The 25,533-nt window shown below is 39.3% G+C and overlaps 1 protein-coding gene across 10 annotated transcripts in view; it reads left to right on the forward strand.

Moving 5' to 3' along the window:
* NCOA1 (nuclear receptor coactivator 1) overlaps positions 1 to 25,321 on the forward strand; it is a 239,996-nt gene extending 214,675 nt beyond the window's left edge. For 7 of the 10 annotated variants that reach the window (XM_081795178.1, XM_078444907.2, XM_081795176.1 and 4 more), the window contains 6 exons: positions 263 to 364; positions 2,156 to 2,558; positions 9,328 to 9,502; positions 14,878 to 15,061; positions 18,912 to 19,001; positions 22,885 to 25,321. In XM_081795178.1, coding sequence (XP_081651304.1) covers positions 263 to 364; positions 2,156 to 2,558; positions 9,328 to 9,502; positions 14,878 to 15,061; positions 18,912 to 19,001; positions 22,885 to 23,055 — 1,125 coding nt within the window. In that variant the 3' untranslated portion in view covers positions 23,056 to 25,321. Of the gene's footprint in view, positions 1 to 262; positions 365 to 2,155; positions 2,559 to 9,327; positions 9,503 to 14,877; positions 15,062 to 18,911; positions 19,002 to 22,742; positions 22,800 to 22,884 lie in introns of all 10 variants that reach the window. The other 3 variants (XM_081795181.1, XM_081795180.1, XM_081795179.1) reach the window with 3 other exon arrangements.
* Positions 25,322 to 25,533: the final 212 nt, after the last annotated feature.

The raw sequence follows: 25,533 nt of genomic DNA on the forward strand, positions 1-25,533 counted from the left end.
ATATATATATATATATATATATGTACATGAATATGGATTCTGCTTTTAAATGCTTTGTCGTATTTGGTGTTCTGTAGACAAGAAGTATTTGATAAATGTTAGGAATTGCCAGCCTTTTGGCAAATAAACATGGGAAATAATCTTACTAAACCTGTAATACTACTTGTTAGTAATCAATAAAAAGGTTGTGTCACTCTGTGAGGGCCAAAGTATATGTTTGCATATAGAAATATGATATCTCATTGTTTACATTTTTCTCTAGTTGATACACCAAAATCGGCAAGCTATCTTAAACCAGTTTGCAGCAAACACTCCTGTTGGCATCAATATGAGATCAGGCATGCAGCAGCAGATTACACCTCAGGTACTGTGAGAAAACCAGGCATTGTTAGTACTCCTCCAGCCCGAGCTGTGTTTCTCCAAGTGTTGACTGGAGTGTCTGAAATGGTCTGTGAATTGATCTTCTTATGTAGTAGTCCAGCTTTCTTCTAGAATGAATTTATAATCGACTTGTGATACCCCTTACTGATATTTGATCTGAAGCCAAGGGTTCCTTGTTTGGTTTTATTGGTATTGTTGTCACTGCTATTAGATACCCGATGAATAAGTAGAAAACTCTTACTGCTATCCCAAATAATACCAGTAATAAGAAGCCTAGATAAGAAACTGTGTGAATGGTAGCTGAAACCTGATCAAAACTCAGTTACGTTGCTGAGTTATCTTACCTACCTTGTGTTCTCTGCTCAGTCTGAGCATCAGCATTTTCTATTTATTTTTCATTTGTTTTAACAATCCTTGGATATGAACCCCGAGCCACTGGAACTTTAACCATAAAAAGAATTGGGTAGCCTTCTGAGTCTTGTCTAGTACTCACTCCCTGCTTAACTTCCACACATACTTTAATATTTTTGCTTCGACCACTTTTTTTATGTTTCCTTAACCAAGGTGACACACAAATTTGGGAGATGAGGAATTTTAGAGAGGATTCAAACAACTTTTCTTTTCTCCATGAAATGCACCTAGATGGATTTGGGCAAATACAGGAAGGTAACTGTTAACCAAAAGGATAAATATTGACAGAAACTACTGTTAAGCAGCAGACATTGGTGTCTTCATGGATCCATACTTGGGTTTCTCTGTTTTAAGAAACATCAGTGATTAGGTCATACAAGGTTAATTAGGTTATAAGGAAAGAAGACCCCACTTTTGGAATTCACATAAAGATGATTTGTGTCAGAAAGTCATATGTCACAGTTTCTTCTAGATTGGACTATATCTGGTTGGCAAGTTTAATTTTAAAGGAGCTATATGCTCTAACCTGATCCTCAGTCTGAATTGAAATTTTCTGAGGAAGGCTTTATTGACATGCCATATTGCTTTACGGGTTAGACCAAAAAGTGATTTTAGCCTACTTTTATGGCTTCCTTTATCATTCCTACTGTTACAGCTGTTAAAATATGTACTCCAATGCCTGGAGCAGTCTTTACTGCAACAATGATATAAAATAGCTGGTTCCATTTATTTCTGTTTATTATTTTATTTCTAATGAATTATTTTCTTTTTAAGTAACAATTTATTTGGCACTGGATCCTGGATTTCTGATTCTTCCTTTTTAAACAGTATTTGTAGGTTTTTCTAATTGTAAAGGTAATACGTGTTCATTATAAATAATTTGGAAAATATAGGAAATATGAAGAAAATTAAAATCAACTATAATCACATTTTATTCATGAAAGTGGAATAACTGATCTTAGTGCAAAAAGGCAGGGGCACACCTGGGTGGCTCAATCAGTTGAGTGTTTTGACTCTTGATTTCAGCTCAGGTCATGATCGCGTGGGATCATGATCGTGGGATCGAGCCCCGTGTCAGGCTCTGCCCTGGTGGCACGGGGCTTGCTTGGGATTTTTCTCTCTCTCCCTCAAAATAAATAAGTAAACATTAAAAAGGGAGGGGACTAAGAAACACAGTAAATTTGGGGGAAATGAAAAAGAAAAAAGTCTCGTAACAACCTAAAGTCAGATAAGATCGAAGTCATAGTGATAATTGCTACATATTTTGTTGTCCCAAGCCACTAGGCTTTATCCTGTAAGCTTTCCAAAATAGGTGGCGATGATAACAATATTAATAAGTGAGGATTTGTTTTCTCCTTTGCAGCCACCCCTGAACGCCCAAATGTTGGCACAGCGCCAGCGGGAGTTGTACAGCCAACAGCACCGACAGAGGCAGCTAATACAGCAGCAAAGAGCCATGCTCATGAGGCAACAAAGCTTTGGGAACAACCTCCCTCCCTCATCTGGACTGCCAGTTCAAATGGGGAACCCCCGTCTTCCTCAGGGTGCTCCGCAGCAATTTCCCTACCCACCAAACTATGGTACAAATCCAGGAACCCCACCTGCTTCTACCAGCCCGTTTTCACAACTGGCAGCAAATCCCGAGTCAACCTTGGCCAACCGCAACAGCATGGTGAACAGAGGCATGACAGGAAACATGGGAGGACAGTTTGGCACTGGAATCAATCCTCAGATGCAGCAGAATGTCTTCCAGTATCCAGGATCAGGTATGAGGATTACACCTCTATGCTGCTTTATTACGTGTACGTACAGGCTCACTGACGGTGAGGCAGTGAGCTGAAGAAGAAAGACGCTGACCTGGGAGTCAGGAGATCCAGGCTTCAGACTCCTCTCTTGCCACTAATGGCTCATTGAGGCTCGTTGAAAGCTAAGATGATTAATGACACGATCCAGAAGGACCTGTCTGATTCTAACATTTTTAACATTTTGTCTGCAAAGCATATTCTTTTATTTTCTTACTTTCTGTCACGGGTCCTTGTGAGAATCTCATGAGAGTCCACTTCAGACAGTGAGTTGAAGTACATTAACCCAAAATTTGCCTACAGTGTTTTCCTTATGTTGGAGATTTTGGTCTTTTGATAGTTTATATAGGGATAACACATCTTTACAAAGTGTCTCAGACTTCTCATTGGAGCACTCTTAGCTGTTTAAGTTACAAGCTATTCCTCTGGAATATCAGGAACTTTCTGGCTTTCAGAAGGTTTTTTCCTTTTTAAGCTTTTGTTTGCACTGTCTCCCTTCTATTCTCTTTGTCCTAGCGGATGATGTCCCTTTAAATTTTACTTCTGTCGCTTTCAGATTCTAATGGGTAGTGGCAATAAAACACATTTGTTTAATCCATGATATTTAATCAAACTTTGATGCAAATTTAATGGCAAATTCCTGGGGAAAAATTGAAACAAATCCCTTCATTTTATAAGTGAAAGAAAAAGTGAATTATAAGGCAGCCTAAAAATGAATTTCCATGAGAAGGCTGCTATTTGACTTGAATAAAATGTTGAGGCTCTATAGAGGTTTCTTACATGGCAATATGCTTATCAACTTTGACAGCCAAATCAATGTAGACTTTCATTCTGGTGGCAACAAGTACTAAAATCCTGTGACTATCAAATTAAGTTATCTAGGGAGACTTGTGTCAGACAGCACCAGAATTCTCTAAAACCTTTTACTCAAAATTATGTCACATCAGTTCCTTTGTCCTCAGCACAATGAAGTCATCTTTGGCTGGCTTATATCACTGACAATATCTGTATGGGCAAGAAAAGGATTATAAATCCATATCCTAATTATAATATCGTCTGAACCTTTTGAAGGCCACTTTCATGTGTCTTACGATTTCTGCATGCAAAGAACTTGACAAGGCTTTTTCACTTTATTCCAGCCTGCTGAAGTACTTCCTCCAACGTTAGAAGACTCCATTAGATATCTCTTTCCCCACTGCTCTTCAAAAGGCAACTTAGCCCAGACAGCAAATAGAGTTGCATTCATAATATTGATTACAGAGCCTCAAATCAAAAGATTATCTCGTTCACTGGTGAAAAAAAAATAGCTGTGAGTAAGCCAAACATTAGTAAATTCCCCAAAGACTCTTTTCTCTTAAAAAAATAAGAATGAAAACAGTACTTCTATCTATTTTCAGTCATGCTCTTTAACACCTCTTCTCTGGAAAGCCAAGAAAGAACTTCCTATCCCGCTCTGGTTCCTCCACAAAGCCACCTAGAAAAGCAGGGCTTCAGAACCCCATTGCCAGTGAAATTGACAAGATTTCTTTCAGAGTTGTGGGTCTAGTCTGATCTGTTGTGGTACACAGTGATTGAGATAATGAGCTGGTGGAGTTTACTTCTCTAAGCCGCACAGCTGGATGTGTTGCTACCCTTTGTAAGGCTCTATCTGGTACATGGATTTTTCTTCTAGTCCAAATTTTGATGGGCAGGAAAATGCTTTTCACAAAGTAAGAATTCATCTTTGGTAAAGTCAGCATTCATACTACAAACAAAACCCAGACGCTGGATGCACTCGGGAGAGTGGTTGTTTTCATCCAGGTGCAAATTGAAATGAATGACAGAGCTTTCAGTTCTTCCCTGAACTGCTTCAAAATAATAGGGGGGAATTGGCAGTTTTTCTGGAGAGCAAAAGAACGTTTAAAGAGGCAATGTTTTTAGTTTTTCCACTGCTCTAAGTTACAACCTCATTCCAACATTATCAGCAATCTGGTAGAAATCTTCAAGACCAGGTTTTGTGGGAATACAAACTCAAGTTCTGGAAAAGTTTTCAGCCTTTTCAAATGAGGCCTTCTTTCAAAAATAAAATAAAATCAAGGCCGCCACGTGTTTTTATAAATAAAATTTGTAACATAAAGTTTGATTGTAACCATCCTCATTAGTTTACATAGTGTCATCTGTGGTTGGCTTCATACAGAGTTGAGTAATTATACCAGAAACCTTGTAGCCTGCAAAACCAGAAATATTTCCCATCTGGCCCTTGGCAGAAAAAGTTTGTTGTGTTCATTGATGATAGTAAAACCAAAAGTTGAATTCATTAACTTTTGTCTTTTGCTTTGGCGTCTTTTCAATATAGGCCCAAAGTAAATGAAGGAATGTGTGGGTAATATTAATGGCAGAGTATGCTTTCTTTTATTTCCGAAAACCACAAACTTTTCTAGACTATCGTGCCTCAATGATGAGTGCACAAGAACAGAATTAGACATTTAAAATTTATTTGATACTAAGGTGATATTTAAAGTAAATATGATGGAAATTTTTACAAAATTTTGTACCCACTTCATGAATTCCTTGAAGCCAGTCCACAGCTCCCTGTTCTGTGAACTACAGTAAACATGCTACTCCACCCATTCCTCCTAAGTGATCTCATCTACTCCTGTGGCTTCAGTGACCTCTTCATGCTAATGACTCTCTTCTGTATCCCTAACCAGATCTCTTGGCTCTTGTGCACAGCTGCCTGATGACAGACATACTTGAATTTTCTTTTGACCAGCACCCAAATTCAACTTGTCCAAAGTTGGACTCATCAGTTCCTCTTCCCCTTCTCTCCATGTCTCAGTGTTCCAGTTGTAACAGACTTCTCAAGTTCCAAGGAAGAGTGCATACCTCACTCTCTTTACTTACTAGGCCTTGTACATCCTGTATCCTCTGTCTCAAACCGATATCCTTCATTCACCTGCCTCATTCCTGTTACTCCCGTCTTCCAGAGATGCCTCCTCTGGGAAGCCTTCCCTGACTGCTCCCAATCATAAGCACCCATCACCCTGTCTTACAGCCACTTGTTCACCTACCTGCCTTACTTTTAAACAGCAAGGTCCTTGATTGAACAAAGCATTAACCCTTTTGGTTTCTCTGTTGCTTAGCACAGTGATCTGGTGGGGAGAGTAGCTGCTCAATGAATCTTTGAAGAAGTAAATGAATGGAAAGATGAATCCCCTTTCTAGTTGCTGCTGCCAAATGGCCGTGATACTGTTTATGGTCCAACAGGAATACTTAGCCTGGTCTAGGCAAAGACAGAACTATAGAAATTTTAAACTGGAAGGAACTAGATTGTCTAGTCCAAGGGATCCCAAGGTCCAATGTGATAGCGGGGCCAGAATCAGAATTCTGACTACCCCTCCAGTTATCATTCACAAGCTGGTTCTTCGGACTAAAATGAGGTCATCTGATAAGGAAAACAGAATGTGAGATGAGTCCAGAAAGAAATGTCAGAAACTATGCTGATATACTTGCAATCTCTTACATCGTGTTCAACTTTGATTCTATAGAATAATGTCCAGAATACAATAAGTATCTTTTCCTCCCCCACATATATATTTTTCTGAAAATAATTATTTCACCATTAGTGAGGTTAAGAATGCATTAGGAACCAAGAAGCAATTTTTCAAAGATCGCAACCAAAATGGTTAAAATTTAGAATGTGTGCAGATAGTCAACATATAAATGAAGGTGTTGGGGGGAAAAACCACCTTCTAGAGTCATAGATGAAAACAATAATTTCTCCATATATTCTGACTCAAATTATTTATCAGAGATTAAATTACACATGGAGGAAGCAGCAGAGAGAAAATCTGTAGCTTTATTTATAAAATCTTTACCAAGAAAAAAGTAAACATATAATGAAAGAAAAAACAATAGGAAGTCTACAGTTGGCTCAGCTTTCACAGAAAATTTTAAATATTTTTAAAATCGTAGCCTATTTAAAAAAAAAAACAAAATTGGATAAGTTAACTACATTTCTAGCCAGGTTAACCAAACAAAAAGAGAAAAATCATTATAACAATGGCAAAACACAGAATATGCAATTATATTTATAAAGAGACATTAAAAACACAGAAACATGCTTATGATATAATCATAAGGGAAAGAAGCAGGTCACAAAATTGTGCAACATTTTATAAAGGAAGATTTGAAGGAATTATACTAAATTATAGATAATCAAATTATGACATTATTTTTTTTTTCTGTACCTTTATAACTTTCAGTACTTCAAAAGTATTTAACTATGAAATGTATTTTGTCAGGAAAAAAATACAAAGTGCCAGCATAACAGAAATCCTAGAAAAGAAATCCATTTTTACTCTTTTAAACTATTATGGACTTACACTTTTGCCTAAGGTGGAATAACAGGAACCAGATTTATTCTCCCATCTGAAACAAACAAAAAATCAAAGTACATTAAACCATAGTTCTTGAAATTGTCCAGACCATGCTACATGGAGAGGGAATCCAACAGGAGCCAGTGGTTTCTCTGAGTCGAGCCCATGGAACTGGGAGTCCAGGAAAGCCAGGCAACTAGAGGTCTCAGGAAAACTAGAGGTCTCATAGGACAAGGAAGGAGTCACACAGAGAGCCACAGAGATGTGCACAGGGTCCCACTCAGGTGTGTGTGTGTGTGTGTGTGTGTGTGTGTGTGTGTGTGTGTGTACAAACCAATGCTAGGGAAAAACACCTGGAAAGATTATAGAGAACAATCTACAAAGTTTGCACAGGGCCAGCTTCTCTTCCCACCAGCCAGAATTAAAAACCTCATAATTCGTGGGATGTCAAGTAGAATACTCAGAAGGGTTTTGCGTCAGTAATAGGGCAAAATATGCCCTAAACTCTGCTCTTGTCCCTTAAGGCACAAGACCCAAAAGAATTAAACTGTCTCCATACAATCTAACTACAACCCAGACAAAGTTTGAAAATAGTTAAAGGACTTTTAAAAATCTAGCACCTAACAAGGTAAAATCCACAAGGTCTGGGTTCCGAACTTTTTAATTACCAAGCACCCAAAGATTCAAGATAATAAAACCAATGATAAGGAGAAAAATCAGTCATCAAAACCAACTCAAATCACACAAATGATAGAATTAGTAGACAGGACATTGAGTCATACAATTGTCTCAATGTATAATTTATAATAATTATACATTCTGTATGGTCAAGAAACTGGAGGAAAGCTTGAACATACTAAGTAAAGGTAAGAATGATATAACTAAAACCAAAATCAAACTTTTGGAGAAAAGAAGGACAATGTCTGAGATGAAAAGTATAGTAGATGGGATAAAAAGGAGATTAGGCATTACAAAAGAAAAGATTCATGAACTTGAAGATATAACAATGGAAACTGTATAAAATGAAATTGGAAAAAGACTGAAAAGATGCTAAATTCACTCCAAATTGATCTCATAATTCAATGCAGTCAAAATGTCAGCATGCTTTTTGAAGAAACTGACAAGCTTCTCCTAAAATTTATATGGGAATGTAAAGGACCCAGAGTAGCCAAGACAATTTTGAAAAAGAAAAGCCAAGTTGGATGACTGTCAGTTTCAAAAATTACCATAGAGTTACATCAATGAGGACAATATAGTATTAGTACAAGTGTGGACACACAGATCACTGCAGCAGAATAAAAATCCATAAATAAACTGTTAATGTTATGGCCAGCTGATTTTCAACACAATTATATCAATAGCTGCTAATAAGAATTACCCTGCATAGAGGGGCACCTTGGTGGCTCAGTTGGTCAAGCATCTAACTCTTGATTTTGACTCAGGTTATGATCTCACAGCTCGTGAGTTCGATCCCCACGTCGGGCTTGTGCTGACATTGCAGAGCCTGCTTCGGATTCTGTCTCTCCCTCTCTCTCTCTCTCTCTCAAATAAATAAACTTAAAAAAAAAAAAAAAGAATTGCCCTGCATAGAAAGGAATGAACTACCAATAAATGCTACAGAATGGTCAACCTCAAAAACACTAAGAAGCCAGACACAAAAGACCTTATAGGATTACGTTTATGTGAGAATTCCCCAAAAGGCACATCTGTCAAGACAGAAAGCAGATCAGTGGTTGCCTGAGGCTGGAGATAGGAGAAAGGAATGACTGTAGACAGGCATCGGAGGCCTTCAGGGTGATAGATGCATGGCTCCATATGGTTTACTAAAAATCATTGAGTTGTGCAGTTCGATGAGTGAATTTGAGGCTATGTAGATTATATCTCAATAAAGCTTAAAAGGAAAGGACAGGGAAGGGAAGAAGGGCCCACAAAGGTGACTGAGGCATGGACAGAAAAACTTTGTCATTTTTCATTTCACACATGCATTTGTCTTAGCCTTTTTCCCTTTCTAACTTATTTTTATGACACAGGTAATCTGACATACATGTCTTTCACACTTAAAAATTTGTGTAAGCAAAGAACAGAAAAAAAACCATTATACATAATCTTGGTACCCAAATCAATATCTCAGTTAATAGAAAGCATTCTTCCAAACTTATTTTATGTTTACTTGTCTGACTGTTTATACTGAAATTTCCGGCCTTATTTTGAAGAAACTGAAATGTTTTCTCTACTCTGTTGAATAGGCTATTTCTAACTTCTAGTATGACAGATCCTTGGCGGGGGGGGGGGGGGGGGGGAGTTGGGGGGGGTTCTCTTTTATGGGATTCATAAATTTATAGTATTCACTTAAATTAATTTGTGTTAATTTGCAGGAATGGTTCCCCAAGGTGAGGCCAGCTTTGCTCCATCTCTAAGCCCTGGGAGCTCCATGGTGCCGATGCCAATCCCTCCTCCTCAGAGCTCTCTGCTCCAGCAGACTCCACCCACTTCGGGATACCAGTCACCAGACATGAAGGCCTGGCAGCAAGGAGCAATGGGAAACAACAAGTAAGGGGCAGTTTTTATATATGAACATCTCTGATCCTCTGCAGCACAGAACACTCCTGCCTTCACAATCCAAATAGATTATTGGCTACTGCCATTTGCAAGTTCATGGAACTGAATTTTGTGTTTTAGCAAAGAAAAATAATGACTTTTAAATCCTTTAAGTTTCAAGTCGTTTTTAAAACAAATCTGTATGTTTACAGTATGGAAAAGTGACCTAATGTCCCCCAACCTTTCCATCCCACCCCCAGCACACCTGAAGAATGTGATCAACTCCCGTGTGTAACAGAGCTTCCCTGGGACAGATATAGAAATGGGCACTTTAAAAAAAAAAAAAAAGTCATTCTTTATAAAAACACTTAAAAATCCTAAAAGTCTTAGGGGTGCCTGGGTGGCTCGGTCGGTTAAACATCTGATTCTTGATCTCAGGTCAGGTCTTGATCTCAGGGTCGTGAGTTCAAGCCCTGCGCTGGGCTCCATGCTGGGCATGGAGCCTACTTTAGAAAATCCTGAAAATCTAAAGCAAGAATGGCAAAACATCAGAATTCACTAGAGCTGAATAGTGAGCATACAGGTTTCACCCTTCTCAGCACGATTGAAAGATCTCATAGCAACAGCAAAGGTTTTGAGGCTTCTAAGGCCATTCTGCCTCATCCAGCTTTTTGAATCTCTAGATTTTCAGTGGCCTCACCTTGCCCATTCTGCTTAGAATTATCTCACGGATGTCATTTTCCCCCCAAATCCTGGCTGCTGAACTTTTCACACTTCACTTGAGTTTTATAAGGGTTTTAATTAGGTTGTGTCTTGGTTCTAATGACAGGGAAGCCGTTTGATCTGACAACATAATAAGTAAGGCAGTTAAAGTTGAAAACTTAAGACCATATTCTCCTAAAGTTCACTGAAAGGTGAGAGGAAATCTTCCCTTTTGAGAACTGCGTAGCTCTTAGTGAGGACTGTGTGTGAATTAGGTAGAAATGGAACCATCTATATAACCTGCAGGAAGAAGTTAGTCTCCTAATGTGTTCTAATCCCAGCTTCCTAAATTCACTTTAGAGTCCATGGTCCATGATTATAAACCCAACTAAACTCTTGCTCCATACCTACACCTAAGCACTTAAACGTGTCTTGGTAAAAACAAGGTCCGGCTGACAGGTCCACACCCTTTTACAGTTAAATTCCCTGAAAGACTGTACTCTAATGCTACCTCTCCTTCCATTCCTCGTTGGCCAGTCAGGCTTTCATCCCTGCCGCTTTTCCAGAGTATTCTTGTCAAGGTAGGCAAGACCTCTACAATGCCAAATGCAGGGATCGTTGGTAGCATTTGATATAGTTGAGCATTTATTCTTTCTTGAAGCCCCTTCTTCATTTGGGTTCTGGAACAGCTTTCTCTCTTGAGAAAGGTGACTCTCATCCTATCTCTTGGTGTCCTCCACTGGATTTCCTCATCTCCCTGACCTCCACTTGAAATCCTCAGAGCTCATTCTGTCTACTTGCTCCCTTGGTTATGCCATCCACTGTTAACGGCTATAAATGCCCATGTTGATGCTCCTGACTCCCCGCTTTAAATCTCCAGCCCCGACTTCTCCCCTGAACACCATGGTGTACATCCAGCTGCTCAGTCAACATCCCAGTCAGAAATCTGATAGGCATCTAAAACTTACCACGGTCTTCTTCCCCAAAGCTCCTCTCCTACCTTTCCCCATCTCCGTAAACTACAACCTCATTCTTCCAGTTATTCAGGAGAAACCCTCTTCTCTTTCCCTCACATCCCACATCAGACATGCCATCAGCAAATCACATCAGCTTCTTAGCAGCTCTCACTTCTTACCCGTCCCACTTGTACTCTTTAGTGTGAGCCACCATCTTTTTCCAGGACTGTGCAGTAGCCTTCTGTCTCCTGCTTCCACCCTCACTCCCCTGCCGTGTAATCTCCGCATGGTAGCCAGAGTGATGCTTTCAGAACATGGGCAGTATGTCAGTCCATTACTCAGAACTCACCAACTTACTCAAAGTACAATATAGGGCCTGTGAAGCCCACATGATCTTGTTCCTGGGTACCTTCTGACCTCAGCTGCTATTGCCATCACTCAGTCTGCCACACTGGTGTCTGTGTATTCTTCTGGTGCTCACGTGTGCCAAGTACATTGCAAACTCAGGGCCTTTGCATTTTTAAGTCCCTCTGCTGGAATGTTCTTCTCACAGTAGCCACATGGTTTGCGCTGTCACACTTCAAGTCTCTCCTTAAATGTCACCTTATTAGACATAGATACTAAATGTCACCAGATGAAACTTCCCTGACCATCATTTCCAAAACAACAGCATTTTCTACCCCCTGATCCCTTCCTTGCCTTCTGTATGTCTCTTCCTAGTACTTAACACCACACATATTGTGTGTTAGTCTGTCTGTTTATGGTCTGTCTCCTCCAACTAGAATATAATCATCCTAAAAGCCAGGACTCTGTTTTTGTTTACTCGGGTATGTCCATCCTTTAGAACAGGTGAGCACTTAATGTACATCTGTTGAGTGAATGGATACAGAGATTCCCTCCCCTACCTGGGTCACTTCTTGAATTCAGATTCAAAGTGGACTTGAATTTTTCTTGTACTTCCACGGTTTTTGTGAACTTTGACTTTGCCAAATCACTTGAAGAAGAAAATAGATCAACTCTTCAAGCATTCGCACTTGCTTATTTGCTTCACGTGTGAAAGCGTATTAGTTGACACAGGCCACGTGTATTTTGCGACCACTCCCTGTTTGTATTGCACAGTGCAAGACACCGCAAGGAGCAGGGGGAAACTGCCCTTGCTGTCGAGTTACCGAGAGTCCACTTGGTGACAGGAGTGAGAGGAGTAAAACGTGAAAACAAAGACTCTTTTAGTAGAATGATGTAATAGGGTTCCGAGACAGTGTAATGTGATTCTTTTTCATTATCTCTCCGGTGGCAAGAAAAAGAAAGGGTTAAAGCAAGGCTCTTTGTCCTGGAACGGTGCAGGTTTCTGTGTCACACTAATCGCTCTGAAGATTCCTAGCACTTATTAGCATTTTAAAGTCTAGGAAGGCCTGTTGTTTAACCCTCCCTTTTTAGACTTATTTGACCTGGAGCGCCTCCCTGCTTGTTAATACCTGTATCTATGGAAGCCACTTCAGGCCGGAAGTCTTCATCCTTACCTTCCCCCCTGCACCATGATTTAGGGGCTACCAAACACCTGGGGCTAGCCTAAGGAAACTGCAGTAATTGCCCCCAGGGTGGCCAGGAAAGCAGAGGGAGGGAGGGAGGCCTAAGGTGCCAGTGAAGCCTACAGTCCCTCTGAGGCCTAGAACAGGGAGTTATGCTGCAGAAGGGCGTGGTCTTCTTCCCATAATGGAAGAAACTGAAATGGAACTATTGGCAAGAGCAGTCTGAAAGAACTTAAGTGAATATAAGTCCCAAGTATAAAATGTAAAAAGAAATTAAATCCTAAACTTTTTTTCACTAAGAATGACATCATTGCAGCCCTTGAAGCTTCTGCAGGCATTAGCTTACATAGCCCTGAGCTGAGCCTCCACAGTGGTGATTTATGTATCTGTTGACAAATGAGCATTGTCTGTGGCAGAAATGTTCTCATTAGAAAATGGGCAGCAAACTAATAGGTTTTTCCTCACCTTTAGTTGTGGGGACGCTGTACAAGCATACACACTGTACAGACATTAATGGCTCAAAGATGTATTATTGACCATTTCCTGGGCATGTAATTTTCTTTGAGCATTTGTGTTTTATAATTACTTGGGGAAAATCTGCTACTTTTCTTCAGACATGATGAATAGGCTGTTTCTTGGCCTGTTAATTTTAGTATGATTACCTTAATCTACCAGAAACTATAAATGTCAGTACATCCTGCTTACCTCCCAGGAGCTAGCAAGAAATAGATAAGCAATTGATGGGGTAAATGATTTTTAGAAATCAAATTCTCCAGAATTAACATTAAAATAGGTGGAATTTTACCAGCAGCATATTGTTTAACAATTGATGATAATCATCAAACATTTGATATTTTGAAGAATTTACAAAAGACACAACTCATATTATTTTCCTTTAGATGTGTGTATCTGTATCATTTAGAATTTTGGGGTTCAAATATAAAGTTTCCAGATGTATTTACTTGGGAGTTTATTCCATACTATTCTACCAGCTAAGAGAAGAAGCTGGGTTAACATTTAAGATCTTTGGTGTAACAAAAGTCCAGAACGAGGCCATGAAGAAGCAAGTCCATAAAACAAGCCCTCTGAAAAACATAATTGCCTTTGCATTTTGCTTCTAGAAAAGACATAAAGCTGTCTTTAGGCCTGAGAAGACCTGTGAAGTCTTTAAACATTTACATTTGCCAAATAAATATATCTGGTTATATTCCTCTTAGTTTATAGCATATTGAAAGCAGCCAGAAGCTGAAACTTTGAGAAATGACGGAAAGCTATAGAACACTGAATAAAGTCCCTTGAGTCTTAATGTGCATAAATAGTTAGAAATGCAACTTTCTGTATCCATCCTCAGAAACTGTGATTCACTAGGGCTGGAGTAAGGCCTGGGAGTCTCAGTTTTTAATAAGTCCCGGCATTGGTGCTATAGTGGTAAGCATAGCTGCCTCCCAGTTTTCAACGAGTCCCAGGGAATTCTCTTGCAGATGCTCTCTGGACTACAGTTAGAAAAACATTGGTGTAGATCCCAGAAAAATCCATAAATAAGAAGTAGTCTAAACCTCATCAGTTGACAACACTGAGTAATAACCTATGTCCATAAGTCACTTATTCATCAGATATTTACCGAGTGCTTGCCATGTGCCATGAATGAGCAGAGAGACAAGGAATAAGTGAAACAAAATACTAAGTCTAAGAAAATATACAAGCAATGACAATACAAGAATGCCATCTTTGAATTTGTTAATTTATTCAATGAGCATCTATTGAGGATTGATATATATCCCAGGCATTTTGCTTAAATAGAACATTCTCTATTTGGGAATATAAAATGGTGTAACAAATTTTAGAATGGTTTTGATGGTTAAATGAATAAACTTCAGTTATCTTGAAGATTTACTTATGTGGACAACTTACGTTCTTAATTATTCAGCTAATTGGAGCTTAACAACTCGGATACAAGGCCAGATAATTGTCACTTAAAATGAGCTTTATGTAGTTATTAAATCCTCTGTGCAGAGTTCAAAATTCATCCGAATTATACTCAGTCTTTATATATTGTAGTAAGATAAAGTCTTACACGTCATTTAAAAACGTATAATATTTTCTATCGCATTTTATCTAATAATTAAGAAACAGAGTCCAGTCACATCATCCCCACGTTCACAATCCGTGGATGTAACTGGGATTGTTTTTGAGTTAACAGCGTGTTCAGTCAAGCTGTCCAGAGCCAGCCCACGCCTGCGCAGCCCGGAGTGTACAACAATATGAGCATCACCGTGTCCATGGCAGGTGGAAACACAAATGTTCAGAACATGAACCCGATGATGGGCCAGATGCAGATGAGCTCTTTGCAGATGCCAGGAATGAACACTGTGTGCCCTGAGCAGGTAAGTGGCACAGCTGGCATGCACACCACACACCACGAGTCGTTATTCCAGGGAAAATCAGGTATGTTCGCAGTTGCTTGTCAGAAATTACCACACCACGCAGTGATGTGTGTTAATTGTTTCTCAGTAACACTGGGGGGAGAAGATGCACTTCTTTATTTTTTTCCCACTGTCTTTTGAGTTAGCCTCTCTTAAGATACACAGTGGAAATTTTGACAGACCTCCTAAGATTTTAGTCTCAAGAGATTTTAGTGTTTCAGATTTATTATAAAATGATACATATAATATATTGGCTCGGAGCATACCCCTTTATCTTCTGTACACATTTTCTTCATTTTTCCCTTTCAGTTCAACAAACATTTATTCACTACTAACTATATACAAAGGTAGTTCTGTGGGAGATAATGCTGACAAGTTGGGGAGACACGACATTAACAAAGGATCAGTTGAATAATAGGACAAAACCTCTGTGTAAGAGATGGGCCTCCATAGCGCCATACATATTTATGTCAGATTAGGAAGATGTACAATTAACTACTGAGAGTTTAAAAGAAAAACGCCTAATTAGGAAAGGCTTCTTGGAAGATTTGCCTAAAGAAAGAGAATAGAAAAGAATATTCAAGACCGGTTGCCACAGCATAATCTAGGCAGGAATAGAGGTTGAAAGTCTAATGAATGTTAAGGGGACATTTATATTATGTTTAAAGCAGAATTTATGTGGTAAGCTTTTTAGGGATCTCGCAAGCCATCTGAATGTTTTAGAGTTTATCCTGGAGCCTCCTGAAGATTTTTAAGGATAGAATGACTAAATTCAAAATGATGTTTAAGGTCATTGGGGTAACTGCCTATAGTTGCTATTCTCATTTTCAGCAACCACAAAGTAGACTGGTGACTAGACTGTGACCATGTAGCTATAATTTATAGCAAATCTTACAAACATGTGAACACTGATTACCTTTTCTATAGAATATTTTTTATTGAAAAATTTTTTTAACTTTCCATTCCTCATCCCCCCACTTTATATAATAAGTCCCTTAAGAGTTTAGCAGGGAAAAAATCAATAACTTAGTGATTTATTTCCTATAGCAAAATAGAAGACCTAAATAGTGTTGTTTCTTGTTCTTGTCCTTATTATTCAGTTATTAGAATTTTTCACTATCTCCAGAAGATTAAAACAAAATAATGAAAAATATAATGAATTAGGTAAAAGAATATTAGACTTAAAGCATATTTCTTATATAGCTGAGTCTTGCTTTCCTATTCAGTTCGACAATCTGCACCTTTTAATTGGAGTGGTTAGCCCATTGACATTTAATGTGATTATTGGTATGGCTGAATTTAAATATCTCATCTTGTTTTCTCTTTGTTCCATCTCCTGCCTTTTGGGGGTTTAATTGAACACTTTAATTCATTTTATCTCCTTTTATTGGCTTATTAACTATATATACCTCCATTTTGTTATTTTAGCGGTTGCTTCAGAGTTCAGAGCATACATCTTTAACTTATCACCATGTACCTTCAAGCGCTATTATATGACCTCTTATATAAGAACCTCACAGCTGTTTGCTCCCATTTCTCCCTTCCTCTGCTGTTGTTATCGTACATATTGTGCCTACGTATGTCATATGCCCCACATGCTTTTACTTTAAACAACTAGATACATATTTTTAATTTAAATAAGGCTCCTGTATTTACCCATGTAGTCATTTCCAGTATTCTTCCTTCCTGTGTGTAGATCCAAATTTCCAGCTTGGTATCGTTTTCCTTCTGCCTGAAGGTCTTCATTTAACATTAACATCTTTTATAGTCTGCTGCTGATGAATTCCTTCAGCTCTTGTATGTCTGAGAAAGCTTTTGTTTCACCTTCATCTTTGAAAGTTTTCCCTGAATTCTAGGTTGGCTTTAGTTTTAGCTTTCAGTACTTTGGAGACGTTGCTTCACTGCAGTGTCTCTGATGAGGTATCTGCTGGCATTTTATCTTTGTTCCTGTGTACACGATTGATTTTTCCCTCTCTGGCTGCTTTTAAGATTATTCTGCCTGTCGCTGGTTTTAAGCAATTTGATTACCATATGCCTTAGTGATTGTGTTCATGGTTCTTGTGCTGGGACTTCAGTGAGCTTCCTGATTTATGGATGTATAATTTTCATCAAATTTGGAAAAACATTGGCCATTGTTTCTTCAAATATTTTTTCTGTCACCACCCACCCCCCTTTCCTTCAGAGACTCCCCCCCACACGCACACCCCCCCACACACACACATACAAAGTAGGCCACTCGAAGTTGTCCCCCAGATCACAGATTCCCTGGGTTTGCAGATGTGAGGAGGAGGGATGCAAGGTCAATGGTTTTTGTTTTTTTTCTCTGTGTGTTTGATTTGGGATAGTTTCTATTGCTATAACTTTAAATTCACTAATCTTTTCTTTTGCAGTGTCTGATCTGTTAGTTTTATTCAGTGTATTTTTCTTCTCAGGTTTTCTATTTTCCATCTCCAGAAGTTCAGTTTGGACCTCTTTTATATCTTCCATACCACTAACATGTTTAGGCTTTCCTCTTATCTTCTTGAACATATGAAATATGGTTATTATAATAACTGTCTTAATATTCTTGCCTGTCAGTTCTATCATCTGCATCATTTTGGGGTTGGTTTCAAATTGATTGACTTTTCTTTTCATCATGGATCATATCTTCCTGCTAATTTTGCATGCCTGGTAAGTTTTTATTGGGTGCCACACATGTGAATTTTACCTCATTGATACTCCTACATTCTTGAGCTTTGTTCTGGGACTGGTTAAGTTACTTGAAACAGTTTGGTCCTTTCAGGTCTTCCTTTTTTGTTTAATGCGACCAGAGCAGCATTTAGTATAGGGCTCGTTTTCCTTTACTGCTGAGGCAAAGCCTTTCTAATACACTACCTGATACTATGTGAATTACGTTTTCCACTCTGGCTGGTGAGGTCAGGACCTATTGCCAGCTCTGTGTGACCTTTGGGAATTATTCCATCAGCATCTTCACAGGTGACTCTTCCCTCTGCTTTGGGTAGTTCCCTAAAAGCCATTAAGAGATCAGTACTAAGTTGCAAGCTCAAGGGGTCCGTCTGCAGATCTTCCGAGCTTCCTCTCTGTGTAGCTCCCACTCCTCTGATATTCTGACCTCTGAATTCCAGCTGCCTTGACCATCTCAGACTTCCAGCTGTGTCTTCTCCACTCACGGAGCCTGCCGGGCTCTGCCTGGGTTCCCTGTCCCCGTGCTGGCTGCAGCCTGGAAATTCTCTGTAGATGTAGGCGGGGGCAATCATAGGACTCATCTCCATTGTTTCCCAGCTCTTAGGAGTCACTCTCCTTCATTGGGTTTGTTCAGTGTCTTGAGTGCCTTCGTTTCGTATATTTTATCCAGTTCTTTCGCTGATTCAGGCAGGGGATAAATCGGATTAATCTGATTTTCTCTTAATGACAAAAAGAAGTCATTTGCTAATTAACTTGTGTGTGTGTGTGTGTGTGTGTGTGTGTGTGAATATAACTTTTATTGAAGTATTGTATAAATAGAGTATACAGAAAAATATACAAGTCAGTGAATTTTCACAAACTGAACACTTCTTTAAAGCTACCATTCAGATCAAGAAACAAAACATTATCAGTAGCACCCAGAGGTTCTTCTCATGCTACTTTCATGTCACTCTTCACCCCTGCAAAGGGAACCACTGTCCTGACTTATAACAACATAGTAAATTGCTAAGCTCTTTATTCCTGCTGCACTCCTATTTTCTGTCAGTGAGATTACTTTTCATTGAAGAATTTGGTCTTCAGCTTAAACAACTTGCTTGTAATTTGGTCTTGTACTTATCTTTAATAGATAAATGATCCAGCACTGAGACACACAGGCCTCTACTGCAACCAGCTCTCATCCACTGACCTTCTCAAAACAGAAACAGATGGAACCCAGGTCAGTAAGAAAATTCTAAACCCAGAGCTGCCAAGTGTACTCTAGATACACAGGAAACTTTGTTCAGCATCATGGTTAAGAGCCTGACCTTGGGAGTCAGACCTGGATGTGAGTCCTGGCTCTCCTCTTCTTAGCTATGTCCTCCTGGGCATGTTAGAGGACTTCCCTGGGCTGCTATCTAACCAACAGAACTAACAAGTTACCTGCTTAGAGAATTGTTGAAAGGGTTAAATGAGAGAAGCTTTCAAAAGGTTTAATCTGGTTGTTAAACAGGATAAAGGGATCACAAATGGTGGCCACTAATTGTTATTTTGTAAATAAGCACCATTCTAAAACTCGTGTGTAATCCAAGTACCTCAAAAGATCTCAGTCAATTCAGACAAAACAGAATGCCTGCTGTGTACTCTGCCTCCTTTTAGAAGTTCGTTTCAAAACAATTCAAATAGCAAGGATGGCCACCTTCCTATATTAACATAAATTTAGAGATTGTGGGTGTTTTAGTTCACTTTAGTAACTTTGGTTTGGTCGTTAGTGTCTTACTAAATGTGTATTTTAAAAATATTGTACAGGCATTATGGTAAGGTGAAGATACAACGAAACATGAGACATGTTTGCCCTTTAGGTGAACTTTGGGGGAGAAATGAGGAAAGGAAGTTTCTTTTGTGAAACACTTACAATTTGCCCAGCACTGTGCTAAGCACTGTCTGCTTTATCTCATGTAAGCCTCCCTATGACCCTATGAAGGAAGTAGCATTCCAGTTTTTCACAGATGAAGAAACAGAACCTGAGGAGATTTAACCACGCACACAGTTCACAAAGCTAGAAAGGGGCAGAGCTGAGGTTCAAACCCACGTATTTCTAACAACCAAAGTTCATGCTCTTTCTGCCATATCACTTGAATGATAAAACATGTAGACATATGCACATAAATTGTCACATAACCAAAGAAGGCAAACTCAAATTTATATTACAAGTGACAGGAACCATTAGGTTTAAAAGAGAAAATGCTGTGAGGGTCAGAAGAGCATTTACACAGGAGCTGAACTGGGCCTTGAGGACAGTTAACAAGGCAAAATGAAGTAGAAAGTGTCAGAGGCTGAAGGAAGGAGTGAGCTGGGAAATCTAGGGCATTGGGAGTAGAGGGAGCTGAGACAGGGAAACAGTAATACCTTAGCACGGTCCTGGGAAGCCAAATCCACTGAAGGTAAAGGGTTTGTAATAAGATTTTATAGTAAATAAAATTGGTAAAAATTGATTGGGGCAAATTTCTGGAGGCCTTGAATGCTAAACTCAGGGGTTTGGACTGAGTCCTACAGATGAAGTGTCCCCTAGAGGGGGCACAGTGATATAAGCACTAGCTCAGGCTTCATCTTGAGGGACAGAAGGAGTACTGGACAGCCTCCCCAGGAAGAGAAAAACCAGTTAGGAGCCGTGTCCATAGTCGGGGCATCAAGAAAGAGGATCTGAGGCCTATGAGAGTGAAGAGGGGATTCCGTGATGGGGGAAGTGAAGTCTTCATTCACTGGAAGGTATTCAAGGTCTCACACCTACGGAGACATATACTGGGCAGCTCGGCAGACTAGTGAAAACTAAACAACCAAGTTTAAAAGTTCTTGAGCTCCAAGACAGCAATTGCATTGATATAAAACTCTGCTGGAGAATCTTAAGAGGTTGGGACCCTGCTCTCATGCTGTTCCTCTCACCTGACAAATCGTAGGGCTTGCGCGCGTCTTGCTCTGCCTGTCTGTGAAGGTGTGGCAGCATCTGAAGTCCTCAGAGGTCTGGGCTCAGGCACCTGTTTTTAAGTAGCAGTTCAAAGTGGCTGAAGTTTGGTTTAATCTTTTTGATTTTTTTTTTATTTCAAAATAGATTATCTTAAAAACATTCTTTTTAAAGAAGCAAAATATTCTCTCTAGTTCGTTTGATCATGCCTTCATTAAGAATGTTTTTAAGTGTTCGGGGACAGAAACCCCTTGTACTGTGGCCCAGTATTTCATATGTTGAAACACATAAACGTGAAATTTTACCTGCTGTTTTTTGGTTTTTTTACATCAGTGCCTCCAAGCACTACAGCTTGTGCTCATGCTAAGTTTCAGTGGCAGAATCTTCTTTTTCTTATAGCCCATCATGTGATCTCTATTTGCTCCAGTGCTTTTGTATTTGTCAAACAGAAGCTTGGGAGCAAGTTAAATAGAAATATAGAAACAGATATACAGAAAAGGAGAAGGAAGAGAACCAAGAGAGGAGGGCTTAGGGAGGATTGAGGACTACCTGTATTTGGAGAGTGGAGATGGGGAGAAGGCAAGACAGGAGAGAACCGGAAAAGAACAGACTATAGAGAAACAGGAGGGAGACTAGTAGGGGGATTGTTGACACGGAGAGAGAGGAAGCCAGGGGTGGAGCTGTAGGAAAGAGAAGTTAGAGAACAGAGGTGAGGACAGGGCACAGAGATAGCCAGAGAATTAGACTCAGACAGAGAGTTGGTGTGTGTTAGATGCACAGGAAAGAACCCAAAAGAAGACAGATAGGAGCCTGTGGGGTCAAGAATCAAAACTTGAGAAAACAGGCAGAGAAGAGGATGATAAAGAGGAAAGTGATGCTAATCTAAATAAAAGTTTAGTCCAGCAGGTTGGAAGACAGCTCAGGGCTGTCTGCCTTCTCTGAGGGAGAGCAGCGTGGAGGTATAGATGGGTCAAGAGGAGAAGACATGGGAGCTGGACTGATACACCAGTTGGGGGTCGGGACATTTGACATATGGCCAATAAAGGGTGATGAAAACAACTTTTATTCTATTAGGATAGAAAAGTTTTCCCAAAAAGCTGAGTGTAATTGACATAAATTAGTGATGAATGACTGAAAAATGCATCACTAATCTAAAATACTTCATGTACCTATTAAACCTGAAGCACAAGTTTGCCAAACGCTTGAGACACTATTAGATGTACTTGGATGCCTTAGAAGCATCTCCGTTCTTGGTCTGGAACATTCGCAAGTGTGATACTGGCTTTAATCAGTTCCACAAATGACTTTTTAATAAGGATGGTTGTAAAAACTAACTTCTGGCTTTGTTTTCCCAATAGAAAATGCTAGAACTATGCAACTTTAAACATTTTTAAGGAATACATGTATTATTACTGAAAGTAGCTAAAGGGAAAATTCACACTGTTCTCAGCTAGTAATTTACTGTTATTTTTAGCTCATGTGTTTAAATGAATTGTCTATCAGGAAAAATAAGTTAAATATAAAATTGTTCTACTAATATTTTGCTGTAATTCTAAAGGCAACATGTAAAGGAGCTATGTAAGAGTATATTTAGATACTACACAAATCTTCTGGACATTCACTTCAGTAATGCTGATGTCCTGTTACTGAGTTGTGGTGGTTTTTATTTTGCTAATACTGGGTTAAAGCCCTTAATTTTCTAACATCATAAAGTTGTTTTTTTTTTTTATCCCACTAAAGTCATCCGTAGAATGCTTTTGTAACCAGTTTCTGAATAATATATATATATATATATACATATAAATATATATATACACATATATTTTTAAACCCACCACTGGACACCCAGACTCTGAAACTGGGCTTTTCCCAATCTTGGCAATATTAGCAATGATGCTCATTTTCATTATTGATGGCAACCCTGTAGGAGGCTTGACCATTCCAATTTTGATTTTATTTTTAAAGTGTGAACTTTCCAGAACCCTGAGCAAAATGAGTGCAGCGATTTTCTTTTTGTAGGACAAGAAGACAGAAGAGTTCTTCTCTGTGGTGACTACAGACTAGAGGAATGCTCTAGTGAGTTTCCACTTCAAGTAGTACCCACTCATAAGCCGGGGGGGCAGGCCCTTCTGTCTAAACACATCTTTTATTTGTGTTTCAGCAGGTGCAACAGGTTCAGGTGTTTGCTGACGTCCAATGTACAGTGAATCTGGTAGGCGGGGACCCTTACCTGAACCAGCCTGGTCCACTGGGAACTCAAAAACCCACGGCAGGACCACAGACCCCCCAGGCCCAGCAGAAGAGCCTCCTTCAGCAGCTACTGACTGAATAACCACTTTTAAAGGAATGTGAAATTTAAATAATAGACATACAGAGATATACAAATATATTATATATTTTTCTGAGATTTTTGATATCTCAATCTGCAGCCATTCTTCAGGTCGTAGCATTTGGAGCAAAAAAAACCCACAAAAAAAAACAAAAAAAAAAACAACAAAGGAATTCACTTTTGTTGGAAGATTGAGAGGTGTTTTTGTTTCTTTCTTTGTAAAGGCCTTGGATATTGAAAAAAAAAAATAACAAGGCAGAACAGTTGGACAATCTATTTCTTGAGCCAAATTTAATTATTCTTATTTTTGTAATCAGTCATTGGCTTCTTATCTGGATGAAGGCTTTTGGAGGAGAACCAAAACGACGAGTTCCAAGGGGAAGATGAAGCCCCGCCCCTGCTGGCTCAGTCCTGACCCTGATGAGGAAGAAGGGCCCAAGGGCCCGGTGGGGCTTTGCCTGTGCCCGTCCACCAAAGGCTGTCACGTGTGTCTGAATCAACAGCCCTCCCCTTCCCGACCCCAGGCAGCTTGTGTGTACAATCAGCTTCTTCTAGCAACTCTATATCTGTTGGCTTCAAGAGAATATTTTGCCTCCCATATGTACCCCTTCTCCTTTTTTTAAAGATGGATTTAAACCAAGATGCCTCCAGGAATGAGGACGAAATGAGTATATTCACAGAGGAATCCAAAAAATACAGTTTGGGGGAAAATGCAATAATTTTTGATGAGATGGGTGAAGGACAAGAAACAAGTTCTGTCAATTATTGTAGATAACAATTTTCTGATTAAATCTGGAAAAAAAAAAGGCAGCCTGTTCTTTCTGCTTTTATTGTATTAACAGCTAAGGTAGCTAAAGTTATTTAAAATAAAGTTAAATTTATGATCCAAGTAGCTTATTTTTCCCTTTAAATCTCACTGTAAATATACTTGATTTCTTGTAGAAATTGATTTCCTCCTGTTTAATTTTATGGTTTTATTATCATACTCTTGATTTTTCTAAATTTGTGTGTGAATATATCATTGATTGAATTGCAGTTACATTTGGCTAGTAAGATTTCATTATTTTAATAACTGTGATGCCATGTATGGATTTACTTTGAGGTTCAAATCAAAATGCCACTGCCAGAAAGAGCTGTTCCAGATGAGCTAGAGCCTACTGCCCTAGAGTGTCCCTGGGATCATCTAACTTGAGACAGTGCAAGGAATTAACACCAGAAGTGCACAGGCTACTTGTACAGAGAAAAATCAGTACTCAAAAAAATCTTCATTTGTTTTAGATTGACTTTGGGGATTTGAATTTTCATCAGCGCAAATACAAATTTCTCTATCCTACTCTGAGGCTAACTGGTACCGTATTTTCCCTTTGTGTCTTGTCACTCTGCCACGTTTTGTCTCATCCTGGCCTGTGAGTCAAGGACCCAGTGAACTGCCTCTAGTTCTAGAAGTTCCACTGCAAGGCCAGGAAAGCTTGAGAAAGGTATTGTGGAAGAAGCAAAGGTAGACCCCCCCATCACTCGCCTTTACCTGCACCCCGGGCCTGTGAATGATGACAGCATCTGACATCGTGCGTCAGCTACCTCTGCTTCCACAGCAGGGAAGAGACCATAAGAACGAACAGCGGAAGAGGAGCATGGACTCAGACACCAAGGAAGAAGCCATTTTCCCAGGTCCTCCTTTCTGCATCTCACCACCCCTAGTTACAAATAACTCCATTGACAGCATCTACTCAGAAACTATATGGAATAAAAAGATTGCTGGAAGGGCTTACATGGGTAGCAACTATGAAACAGAAATAGGACACTCAGTTACAAACATTATCTCTTTTAGTTTTTCAGAAAATGCATCCCTGATTTCATTCATTCCCAGCTTGAACGCCCAGCCATATTACTCTAGTCCTTACCAAACTGCTCTAGGAGGTCATTTCTGTTTTGTTTGTGATATTTAGATGCGCAGACTTCAGGAAGTTCACCTTTAACTTCAGCATTCCAGATGAAGTTTCCTGCCTCAGTGCTTTTGCATAAGGAACTAGTTTTTCAAAGCGGTAAGGAAAATTGGAGATGCTAATAACATCCTCCCATCCCAACTGCACCTGAAAGTATGCATGTCACCTTCAAGGTTTTATAATTGCACTGTTTGTTTTATGTATGTACAGATTAAAATTATTGCTACATTTGAGGAAAATAAAATTGCTTGCTTCTATGTAATTCCTGTCATTCCACAGGAAATTCACTTTTCCAGCTACTGAATAGAACTTGTTTAACAACCTCCTGGGTTGCCTCTTCATTTACAGGGAAGAAATGAAACCTACATCCTGCAGGAATTGCCAAAGCCCCAGTGACTAATGAGTAATTAAAGGATCATAAAAGAAGGGATCCCTGAAGCCAAATATCCTCGAAGTCACCCTGATATGAACCAGTTGAAAACTGAAAAGGTCAAAGTAAAGTCATGAGAGTGGGCCATAAGGAAATTTTAGCTCTGGC

This window comes from Panthera onca, chromosome A3, assembly GCF_046562875.1.
Source record: "Panthera onca isolate mPanOnc1 chromosome A3, mPanOnc1 haplotype 2, whole genome shotgun sequence".
NCBI lineage: Eukaryota > Metazoa > Chordata > Mammalia > Carnivora > Felidae > Panthera > Panthera onca.